The sequence below is a fragment of the Castor canadensis genome, chromosome 17, assembly GCF_047511655.1.
Source record: "Castor canadensis chromosome 17, mCasCan1.hap1v2, whole genome shotgun sequence".
Lineage (NCBI taxonomy): Eukaryota > Metazoa > Chordata > Mammalia > Rodentia > Castoridae > Castor > Castor canadensis.
In genome coordinates, this window is record NC_133402.1 from 22,290,179 (window position 1) to 22,302,672 (window position 12,494).

At 40.5% G+C, this 12,494-nt stretch overlaps 1 protein-coding gene across 6 annotated transcripts in view; it reads right to left on the reverse strand.

The window, feature by feature from the left end:
- The window catches only part of Mettl9 (methyltransferase 9, His-X-His N1(pi)-histidine), a 39,790-nt gene that overhangs the window by 22,160 nt on the left and 5,136 nt on the right, over positions 1 to 12,494 (reverse strand). For 4 of the 6 annotated variants that reach the window (XM_020176948.2, XM_020176947.2, XM_020176946.2 and 1 more), the window contains exon 2: positions 3,849 to 4,039. The exons of the other annotated variants lie outside the window; for them this stretch is intronic. In XM_020176948.2, the coding sequence (XP_020032537.1) occupies positions 3,849 to 4,039 (191 nt within the window). The remainder of the gene's footprint in view (positions 1 to 3,848; positions 4,040 to 12,494) is intronic. 6 annotated transcript variants of the gene reach the window in all.

The following is a 12,494-nucleotide window of genomic DNA, read 5'->3' on the forward strand; positions in this document are numbered from 1 at the left end:
GGGAAATGAAATTAAAAGATGAGCTGAGAACTTAAGTCAAAAAGAGGAAGAAAAGGTGGAAAGAATGACAGAAAAATACATATACCAGTTAAAAAGATTTCAAGCTATCAGAATCAGACCACAACACTAGAGAGAGATCAAATACAGGAAAAGTACATTTAGAAGATGGGACTTGAGCTGGAGGTATGGCTCAAGCAATACACCTACCTCAGAAGTGTAAGGCCCTGAGTTCAAACCCCAGTACCATAAAAAGAGAGAAAAAAAGAAAGAAAGAAAGAAAAAGAAGATGGAACCACACAATGGGTAAGGGGAAAAAACAGCTGTTTTAAATAAAAAGACCCTTAAAAAAAAAAAAAAAAAAGAATGGTCCTTGTGATATCAGTTAATTTGCTTCAAAGTAAATTCATAGTGTGTATGTTTTACAGTTGGCTGGATGCTATCATTTCTAAAAGGCCTAAACAACATTCTAAACCATGGCAATGCCTTTGACAAAAGAGACTCAGTAGCCCAAATGGAGATCAAAGAGAACCCTATGAAAAGTGCTACAGCTCATAGGGTCTCTCAGAAGCCCCACCTTAGGAAGTAAATGCACTCTCTGTGTGGAACCTATCTCCAGCTCTCAAATCCTAGTTTGTGTGGGGCAGGGCTCTGCAACTTTTTTTTTTTATTGAAATGGAATTCAAACACAATATAAAATGGTGGGAGAGCTGCTGCAATGACACTGAGCACCTGGAGCTACTGCTAACCCACTTCTAGGATTTGCTTTGCAGCCTGAAGCAGCTCCTGAGGCACTTCTTCCTTAGCCCTAGGAAACAGACCAAAAACCACTGGTCTAGGAAACACTGGTCTAGGAAGTAGCAGGGAAATCTGTGCTGTGCTGCCACTTTCTGGAAATAATCAGAACAGAAAATGTGTTTGCTACATAGTATATGGAAAGATGCATGGGGCATGGGGCTTATAGTAAGACCGGTTTCAAGAAAAAATAAAAATAATTGAGTTCATGTAATAAATCCCCCTTCTCTTTCACCATTAAAGCCATGGGAGTTTGACCAAATTTATTAATATATTTACAGTAAATCTTCTGCCTCATAGAAATGCTAAGACTGGGCAGTGGGAGGGTGAAAGGTCCTAGAGACAACTAACCATAATGCTATGAACTAGTCCCCAAAGAAAACCATAGCTCATAAAAGACAAGTTGTTTTTAATCCTCAGTTGTTTGGGTTCTAGTGGAAAAACAAGTACATCTGAGAAAAGGAACTGAACTTACTGAAACAGCTGTACAAAATTCACACAGGATCCAGAGTCCAAGAAGAAATTCAAAGGAGGCCAGTTTCAAATCCTGAGCTGACTTAATAGCCCAGGACCAAAGTAAATCACAAAGTTAATTATTTTGCTTAAACTTTCTTGCCTATAAAGTAACATTTCTCCCAAACTATTTCCTTGAGAGGTGAGGAACACTGACATGATACTCATAAAATTCTAGAGTTAGAGATCATCTGAGGTAGAGCTTACAAGGTCATCTGGGGGAGGGGTGCACTGTCCTATATCCAAAGAGCATGTGCTGTAGGAGCTCCACAAAAGATTAACATTATCAAAAAATTAAATCCAGGCTGGGCACTGATGACTCATGCCTGTAATCCTAGTTACTTGGGAAGCTGAGATTGGGAGGATTGTGATTCGAGGCCAAATCAGGCAAATAGTTCTTGAGACCCCATTTCTAAAATAACCAGAGCAAAACTGGATTAGAAGTGTGGCTCAAGCAGAACAGCACAAAGCCCTAAGTTCAAACCCTAGTTCTACCAAAAAAATAAATAAATAAATTCAAATCCATGAGCCCAGTGTTACTCAACTTTGCCTGTAAGGAATAGTGGGAAGTTTCAAGTAATCACAATGACTTGGGGGAGGAGGGGTAATTACTGTCATTTAGTGAGCAAGGCCAGAAAAATTAAGACTTCCTGCAATGTGTGGGGAAGTCTCAAACAATAAAGAATCACCCCACCTAAAATATCAAGAGATTGACCCAGTTCAATACAAGGTTTCTGGTAAACATGCCATGAAGGGCTACTGCTCTCTAACTTCTCTTTAACTTTAGTCCTTTATAACATACTAGGTTCTCTGGCCACAATCCAAGTTCTCTCTAGATTTAGAGTTCATAGGAGGCATAACTACTTCTTCCTTATAGAATAAACTCTGAGAACAGCTATTAAGTCCTTCCTTACTTGGCCTTCTCCTTCCCATCAGGAAGGAAGTTTGATAAGTACCTTTATTCAAGAAGGTACCACAGTAATAATTTAATTCTTTCTGTAAGAAATAGCCACATATGGGATAATCCACCATTGCCATGGTGTAAAGCACCAATGGGTTAAAAATTAAATTTTTAGTTGATAACAGAACACAGATCAGAAGAGATTTGGGAAGGTGAGGGAGCCAGGTAGATGGTGCTGCCCATAGTCAGCCCAGCTACTCCAGAAGCTGAGGCTAGTGGGTCACTTATGTCCAGTAGTTTGAGGCCAGCCTGGGCAACACACTGAGATCCCACCTCTAAATAAATAAATAAATAAAACAGCAGTAGAGTTAGTAGGCAGGTCCAGCAAGGTATAGGAAGAGGGAAGTGATTTAGAGTTTGAACCTCTCCCCCCACCCAACTCCTATAAAAAATGTTGGACTCCTACCCTTTATTCACTTTCAAAGAGATACAGGACCTCCCAAAAGATAAGAAGCTCTGCTACAGTAACTCATCTGATTTCCAAAGAAAGAATAGTTGCCTGACAAGCCCTGAGTCCAATCCCCAGTACTGAAAAAAAAAAAAAAAAAAATTGGTACAGGACAGAAATTTCAGTACAACCAATTTTATGAACAAAATGTCAGACCAAGTTGTATAAACTCAGCTCCCAATACAAAAATACTGAATGTCTGCAAAGGCAAACGTAAGGCAAGTACATATCAACAATGAAAAAAATCAAGTGAGAAATCTGGAGAAATGGCTTGTGGTGCCTGAAAACATATTTAGGCACCAGATGATGGACTGGGGAATCCAAACATTCAACAGAAACTGGCTCCAAACCTCAAGGGAAAGACAAGTACAGCCAACCAGTGGCTTTAGTGGTTCAACAAGGTTTTTTGTGAAAGCATCATGCCCTATTAATTCTGTGGCTTTCTGCATTCCAGGTTCTTGGATATTTGAAAATTTGGACAAGAAATAATAAATAACATCCGTAAAGCCTTTTTTGGTGGATTTATATGAAAGAACTACTGAGGACAGAGACCACCACAGAAAATTTATAAAATCTGGGTAAGCCTAGACATTATGTAAGAATAAATGCCAAGACCCGTCAAAAAACAAGCCATCACCTACTGCTGGGCTGAGGAATTAGCACCCCCAGAAAACCTTGCCCATGGGAGGTATGTTTAAGGCAAAGCTCTTCCTCTTCAGTGGAAGGGCTTACAAGCCTCAGGTTAAGGACTTGGTTCCAAGAGTCTTGCTACTCTGAGGGCCACAACCATCACTGGCATCACCTGGGCGCCTGTTAAAACTACAGACTCTCAGACCCCACCCTGCCCAACTGACTCACAGTCTGCAGTTTACCAGCATCCCCAGGTGGTTCCTGTATACATCAAAGCTGGGAAGAATTGAACTCAGTAACTCCCGCCCGGAAACACTGACTAATGAGGCAATTTGCCAAGTTCTTGTGAACTATAAAATCAAGTGCAAAAAGCTAGAACAGTGGACCTACAAGCAGAAGTACTTTAGCTAAGGAGGTCAATATCTACTAGATAACTTTCCTCTTTCATTTCTCCTTTTTTAAACCTAAGAATAAAGAAGGAAACAATGTCCAAGATTCACTTACCCATTGATAGATGTTCTAGACATAAACAGGCTAAAAACAGATGATACAAAAGAATGATATAACTGGATAAATAGCCAGCCCGACTTCTCAATGCTGTTGTTTAAGAAGATCTGTGTTCCTTGATCAAGGTAACTCTGAACAAAGACAGCCTGAAGTGACTCGCATAATTTCTCTCTGTTGCACACATACCACTAAAAAAAAAAAAAAAAAAAAAAAAAAAGGAATAAAAATTAAAACATATAACTGAAGTGTCACCTAAGAAATCCAAAAACAGAAACCTAAAATCAAATCTAAATTACTAAATAATAAAATCTTATGGTACTCTGAGGATAATCTTAGCCTTTTATGCCCATATGACCTATAAAGTATAAAATACTACCTCAGACATGACTTCTCACTTAATTCTCATAACAACCCTCCAGGCAGGTACAGGGTGAGGAAAAGGGGAAGAGGCCTTTGAGTCATGTAGCAGGGCAGGTGGCAGAACTGGACCATTAGACCAGGTTTTCTATTCCTGGCCCAATGTTTCAGTCATAACACTGTTGAGACAGAGAAAAGATCTGCCTTTCCTTCAGAAAGCTGGCAGTATTAACCTTGTTTTTAGGTAAGAAAAACAGTCACATAATCTAATAACTTAACTCAAAATCTCCAAACAAATCAATGGCAGAAGAGGCAGCAGAATTTAACATTCCACAACCAGATTAGGTTGAAGGCAATACAGATGAGATCTTTAGAAATCTTGAGATGTGCTTTACAAACAAGGCATATGTCATTCTTACAAACAGGGGAAAGGTGTGCTCAGGAGAAATGAAGTTACTGAATTCATACTTCAGTCAACGAGAAGACAAGTTACAGCATGCTTGGAACCAGTTGTCCAAGAATAGACTCTAGGCAGAGCACACCTTTTAGAACAAAATTCAAGAACTTCAACTGTAGATAAAAGTTAACCTTCCACAATAAATGTTTCCCATTTCCCTGAAAGACAGTTTACCAGAGAAGTGGGAAAGCAGAGTGTACACTAGCTTTAATTTCAGCCCCACAGCAAGTCCTGGCTCTGTCACTTCTTGGGAGCTCGGAAAAGTCATTATCAGTAGAGTAGAGGTGCCTCTGTCCTGGAAGATACTATGAGGATTAAACAAGATAACACAAGCAAGTCCTCAATACAGCACAAAGAACACAGTGAGAGTCTTATGACAATGACTGCAATGAGATTTCCCTGACTTGGTCTGATGATTAAGTGAGCCCATTACATACAATGGTGCAATAAAGAGTAGACCGGTTACTATTAACCCTGTATCTGCCAAGAAATGACCAATTTTTCCCAATAAGGAGTCTACAAGGCCAAAAAGTAACTGGCTTCCTTCTGACCAATCTGACCATTTATCAGCAATAGGTGTCCTGTAACTTCTTGCACAATTAGTGGACCAATTTTATAGTCACCCTAAGCTTGCTACATGTTGACTGGAATCTTGAGTAACATTCCTGACACTAACATTAAAAGGAACCAGCTATAAACCAACAATAACAAGGAAACAGGCACATTAAATTTCAAAGAGTCATCATTTTGTAAACCCTGAAACCCAAACTGGATAAACCAAACCTTCCAGTTGTTGACAAATTTCTTCTAACTTATTATTTAACAATTGCTATTACCAAAACTGCTTGAACTTTACATAAAATCCTTCTTATTTTCCCCACACTACAGGACCACTACAGGACAAGCTATGAAGCTTCTTAAATTCACTGCCTATACTTTTGTCCTTGGTCTCAAATGTTTTTGCTTAATCACTTACTAAAACTTAATACTTACTCTGCCTTAAATTATGCCCCAATGCAGGTCATAGCCATTTTTTATTATACTCCTGACCTCTTGGCACACATTTTACACTCTGTAATACTGAGGCCACTCGGGCTTTTATTTGTTCTTTATTCTCTGAAATGACTAATCAAGATAAGAACCATAACCTTGATAACAGGCAATCAGGGACTGAAACCCAGGAGAATTCCTTGGCACCTACTGTAAATAGACAACTAGAAGAACAATGGACTCTGGCTTCCAGAACTAAGAAAGAACTGGCACCACTAACTGCAAATATTCCTATCAGGTGCCAAGTTTTTAATAGCATATTTCCCAATTCATCAACATTAACACATGTGGTTGGACTTTTATTGCCATACAAGTCTTCCAAAAAAGAAACTGCCTATTAAACAGAAGGTACTACAGAATAAAAGGAGTGAAGCTCTTCTCTTTAAAGATAAAGGCTGAAATCTATGTATTTCCTGAACACTTTCCTGATACAAATATCCAGTCCACAGCAGTGCTATTCATAACTGCCAAAAGGTGGAAACAACTCCACTGTCCGTCAAACTGATGAGGAAACAAGGGGTGACAGATCCATTCAACCATGAAGAAATAAAGTATTGCACCATGCTCCAACAAGGACGAACCTTGACAACATTATGCTAAGTGAAACAGGTCAATCACAAAAGGTCATATATTGCATAATTCCATTTATGCAAAATATCTAAAATATGCAAATCCAGAGACAGAAAGGAGATTGTGTTGGATGAAGGGTTGGGCGGTGGCAATAGGGAATGACTGCTAATGGGTAGGGGGGTTTCTTTTTGGGGTGGTAAAATGTTCTAAACTTAAAGCATGGTGATGATTGCACAACTGTGAACATACTAAAAACCACTGAACTATACAGTTTAAGAGGATCGATTTTATGGTATATAAATTATATATTTCTCATAAAGCTGGGAGATTTTTTTAAATACTACACACACACACACACACACACACAGAGCTTCCAGAAGTTAAAAGTGATCTAGAAATGTAAGTGACCTAGCAAACTTCTTACAAAATGCAAATGCAAGTCTGATGGGGTCACAACTCGGCTTCACAGGAGTCTTAGCAAATCCAAAACACTCACTACAGCTTCAAAGTCCTTCAAAATTTCTGATCATTCTGTGTCCACAGCCTCACCTCTACCAATCCATGACATTAGCTCTCATTTTGTCACAGTGCTCTACTCTTTTTCTTTTTTTGGAAGGTTCCTTTCCCATGGCCATGGCTATCTCACCTAGTATGTGCCCTGCTACGTTTCCCACCACCCAGCCCCTCCCTCTTTACCTGGTTAATTCAATTCCATCCTAAACATTTCTTCAGGTATGTTCTTCTCCAACTTCCAGCCTGGGTCAGGTCTCCCTGTTCTCATACCATCTCATACATCCCCAGTGTCTCCTTGGTAACATGTGTGACTTCTGAATTGGTAACTGTACACAACTGCATATTTAGTGTATATCTTCACAGAAGCAAGGTTCATAAAAAATAGGGACAATGACTAACTTCAGAGCCTGACAGACTCAGACAAATGAACGATAAGTGTTTGCCAAGTGAATTTTTGTTAAGAATCACAGGCAGTCTGAACAGATAGAATTTGGCATTTCTAACAATATCCTGGAGGAAACCCAAAGATAACCAGTGAGACAGCTGTCACTGGGTTTCTGTCAATTTCTCAAACTCCAAAGTTTCCACAAGGTCTTGCTTAAACCCAGTCCTGCCAACAGTGGTTAGTTACCCACCCCACCATAAAACTGCATCATCACAAGCAAGAAGACACCAAGTACCCAGTGTGTCAGGCACCTGGCCGAGTGCACTACACTACATTTACCACTTTAAACTGTCTGAAACAAACAGAAAGCCTGGAGTCCCTGAGCGGCTGATTCTACCTTCCATTCTAGTCCATTTGGGTCTCTGAAAGAAGCTTCTCACTAATCTCTACCCATATGTCTGCTTCAGAAAAGAAAGCAGGACTATTCTTCATTGAAGTTAGACTGGGCAAAGTTGGAGAAAAGATAACTAACCAGGGTTCCTGGTCACTGATCTAGGCCCCCATAAGCCTTTTTTACAGAGCTGTCCCAAGCACTGCAAGATACTTACCCATATCTCTTGCCTGTCACCCATCAAATGCCGGTAGTACTACCCCAAGTGCAACCTAAAATGTCCCAGGCACTGCCCAATGATCCCCCCAGGGAGACAGGGCAAAATTGCCACTTGAGAACCCCTACATGGGTTTAGTCAGAAACTATCGCTATTATGACTCTGCAGTAGTGTTTCCTGACTACCCCAGTCTAACTGGGGTCTAGGGACTGACTATAGCTGAACAAAGTCAGAAACCCAGAGAAACAAGTACCGACACTATGATCTTGATTCACCTTGCTATGAAGCCAACCAGAGAGAAAATCAGTGCAGGAGCCCCTGCAGCCCTGCTGGAGTGCTCCGAGAGTCCCCTGTCTCCAGACAGCCAGGCTACACTTAAGTGAAAAGCTGCACAGACTCACAGCACTGGATGGCTGCCATTAGGGGCCTGGGCACTTTCAGGCAAGTGAGTTCTTTGAACCCATGCTCCTCAGAGAGGACAGTGACAAAGGTACATGGGCAAGAACAAAGTACTATGCTTCTTAAATTTCACTTTGGAAGGACTGTGCCAGCTCTCCTGTAGGCTGGACTCATCAAATGGAGACCATGTTGTCTGAAAAACTGTCTACCTTTAAAGCTCACTCAAATCATGTTCAACCAAAATAACCCCGTAAATCTTTTAAGTCGGGGCAGAATTATTCCATTCAGTCACCTGCTGATGCCAAGTATAACAGGATTTGATAACTAAACATCTAAACTATAGCAATACTATTCTTACTTGAAATAAAACACCAAAGATACTACTAGCCAAATAATAAACGGCCAAATTAGGCATATGAAAGGAGTATGTTTGGGTGTGCTGATAGAATTAGCAAATCAAAGTAATGAAACATTAGGTTATATTGTCTTAAAATTTTCAAGAATTGGTGGAGTGGCTCAAGTTACAGTGCCTGCCTAGCAAGTTCAAAGCCCAGTACCACCAAAAAAAAAAAAATCTTCATTAAGCAATGAACACCTCAACACCCTCTGCTCTCCAGTCAGTCTCTCTCTCTCTCTCTCCCTCTCTCTCTCTCTCTCTCTCACTCTCACTCTGGAGTGGGGTGGGGTGTTGAGACAGGATCTCCCTCTGCAGCCCAGGCTGGCTCTGAACTCATGATCTTCCTGCCTCAGCCTTCAAGTACTGGGATTACAGGTACAAACCACCATATCTGGCTATGAATATCACTTAATATGTATATCACCTTCAAAGTAAGAATGCAAGTTTTCTATAAAACTATAGTTGCTTATCAGATGGAAGGATACAACTAAAAGTTTTTCTGGAATTACTTTTTGAAGTGTCTCAAACATCACTAGTCAAGCACGTGATATGCAATAAAACAGTCTTTTCTTCCAAAAGACTCAATACCAAAGGAACTGCGCACACTAGTAGAATTAGGAAATTATAAATCCCAGCTTACTGATTTTAGATAATGTGGCATGCTAAAAAATGTTTGGCCTTTTCCCAGGCTCCTGATACAAAGTTCCTAAACCTTGGGGGATTTCCAGTGCCAAGAATATCTTTTGTACATCCCTAAGACAACTCCTGCAAGGGAGACCAAGCAGTGATTAGACAGCAAGAACTTTCAGCCCTGCCACTAATCTCCAAGGATGGGAATGGAGGTGAAGACTGAAGTTGAACACCAATAGCTAGGATTTAACCAATCAAGCCTAAGTTCTATAAAACATTCTAGCAAATTATTGAACCTGAGAAGATGGAATTGCAAAATCCCTGAATTTACAGCTAAACTGGACAGAGGCACTGGTAGTCTGGAACTTGTAACAGGCCTCTGAAGTAAGGGGGGTTGGTGGGACTGAGCCATTAAACCTGTGGGGTCCAATGCTAACTATCTTGTTGGACACCTGGTTAGTGATGGGAAATTGAAGAACTGATAGTGTCAGAAAAGACACTGCAGATAAGACTATTTTTTTTCAACTTTAAGCTTTACAAAAAGCATGCACAAATTGGATAAAGGTAAGAACTTCAAGCAGTTATTATACGTCACAAACTGCAAAATCTTCAAGTGTCGCGCACTGCTACCTCACTTCATATCTACACAGATGTACATTTCACTGAGGCACTAAGGGGTGTTAAGGAGGTGGGCCCATCTGCACAGTCCTAAGAGAACACACAGTTTCCTAGAAGGGAAGGGCACTATGAGGCCAGGCTGGGCCTTAAAACCAGACAATGCTGGGTTCAAAATCTCTCTAGGGATGGGTATTAGATCAAGTGGAAGAGCCTGCCTTGCAAGTGCTAAGCCCTGAGTTCAAACTCTTGAGCAAGTACCTCTTAGCCTCTAAAGCAGGGGTGGTACCACCTACCTAGGAGTGCTGTTATGAGAATTGAAGGGCATACACATTTAAAAAGTAACACCTAAGAGAAGCCTAGGAGCTGTTCATATGTCCTTCCTCTTCCTGTACAAGGAAAAGGCTGGCTGGCCAAAGAAGCGCAATTCAAGGAAATGCCAAAGAACCATACCATAGGTCAGAGCGCCCAGTTATTCTCAAAAAGGCCTGAGGCAATGCACTGCCACCAAAAACAAGGAGAAAGGCTTCAGTGTACCAGATCCATTAACATTTTCTTATATAGGAGGTGGTCAGAACAAGTCCATGGACACTGACCTTGTCACATCTTAAGATTCTGCAGTGCAAGCAAATCAGTTCAGACATTTCATCATAGATACCTTCTTGCATGGAAGCACGGCACAGAGTAAACTTTCAAGTCATTCATCATTTGCTACAATGGATATAAACACAATCTAGTAACTTCTTAATGGGAAATTTCAGTGCATACACTGACAGGTGTTCTCACATCCATGGAGAGAAATGATTTATACAGATTACATTAAGTTGCCTCAGCTTTGATTTAATAAACTACTGGCAATTGTCATTTCAAATACTCAGCTTTGTTTCATTTTTCGTGGTACTGGAAGTTGAATTCAGGGCCTCACACTTGCTAGCCAAGTGCTCTACCACTTGAGCTACTCCACCAGCACTTTTTGCTTTGATTAATTTTGAGATAGGGTCTAATAGTTATTCCTGGGCTGACCTGAACTTCAATTCTTGTATTTGTGCTTCCCTATATAGTTAACAGGCACATACCACTACACCCAACCATCAGTTGAGATGGGGTCTTGTGAACTACTTGCCCAGTCTGGCCTCAAACCACAAAGATCCTCTTGATCTTTGTCTCCCAAGTAGTTAGAATTACAGGCTTGTGCTACCACACCCAGCCAGAAAGATTTTTTTTTTATGGTGGTAATGGGGTTTGAACTTGGCCTCATCCTTGCTAGACAGGTGCTTTCCCATTTGAATCATGCTACCAGCCCCTTAATTTTAACAAAGCTTCAGAGGGTTAAGACAAACAGAGCCATTTTACTCGAAGTTCCTAGGGTCTTCTAGAGCACCTTCAAAGGGGGAGCATAAAGACCTCCAGTACATTCTGCAGTAGAAAGAGGTCCTTGTGTTCTGTGAAACTGAAGCACACGCTTGTTTAGGGGTTCAACACAGGGCATGACAGAGGAGAGAAACCTTCCCCAGTCTCTTTAGTATTCAGCTGCAAAGGCCTCCAGACTCTGAAGGCAGTGCAAAGACACCAATCCAGGACACCATCAGGGTCATCTGGACAGCTGGCTGATGCCCTGTAGCATGGTTAACTCATGCAGACTTCAGCTAGCTTCTATCAGGCAAGCAAGGGATAAACAGACAGGAAACCCTATCTGTCCTGGAGCACACCATTTGAAGATGGTGTCAGATGGCTCTGACATCTCAGTATTTATTTCATTTTCAAAAAATAATGAAGATTTCAACTCTATCATGAATCTATTGCCAAGTGTGCCATAGCACAAGACTGACCTTATATAAGAATGTGAAAAAAATACGTCACAAATATACACATAACTTGCAGTTTTAAATTATATCTAAATAATTCTAGACACTCAATGTTATATTTACCAAAAAATAATAACAACGATCTTGGAGTGTGTCACCTGGAGAAATTGCCATGGCTTGATTTCAGCAAGTTTTACAACAATTTTCAGTCCATCAATTGAGAAGCTGTGAATGACTGTTATTACCAAGAATCTAGTTAGTGGCCTTAAGGGTCCTTTCAAGTTTCAATAGCTCCATAATGGTTGCTTTAACTCTAACACCAGGTATAATGCATCCAAGAAACTATATCCAAAGTTTGTTGTTTTCTTTTTAAGTTGTGAGTATATGGACAATGAAATGACATCTACTAATTTCTCCCTGCCTGGCTCTTTTTCTCCCCAATATGTCCATCTACCCACCCTGCTCCTATATTTGAGAATATGTGCTGATTAAGGACACTGAGGTTTTTCTCTTGGAAAAAACTCTTTTTTACCTGTAATGGGCCAGAGTGAATATTACAGCCTGAGGGCCATGGCATAGCAACTACTCAGCCCTAATGCCATAGCTGGAAATACTCACAGACAGACCACAGGTGAACAAATGTGGTGGCTTCGTTTCAACAAAACTTTATTTGCACATACTGAAATTTTAACTTCATATATGAAATTCAAACATATTACAAAACAGGATTTTTTTCTTGGTAGCCATTTTAAAAACATAAAACTATTCTTACTTCACAGTAAGGCCAACGTGGCCTGTGAGCCATGTCCCTTCTTAAAGAGAAGCCCTTGCTTCTTCCTTGCCCAGAGAAACATAAT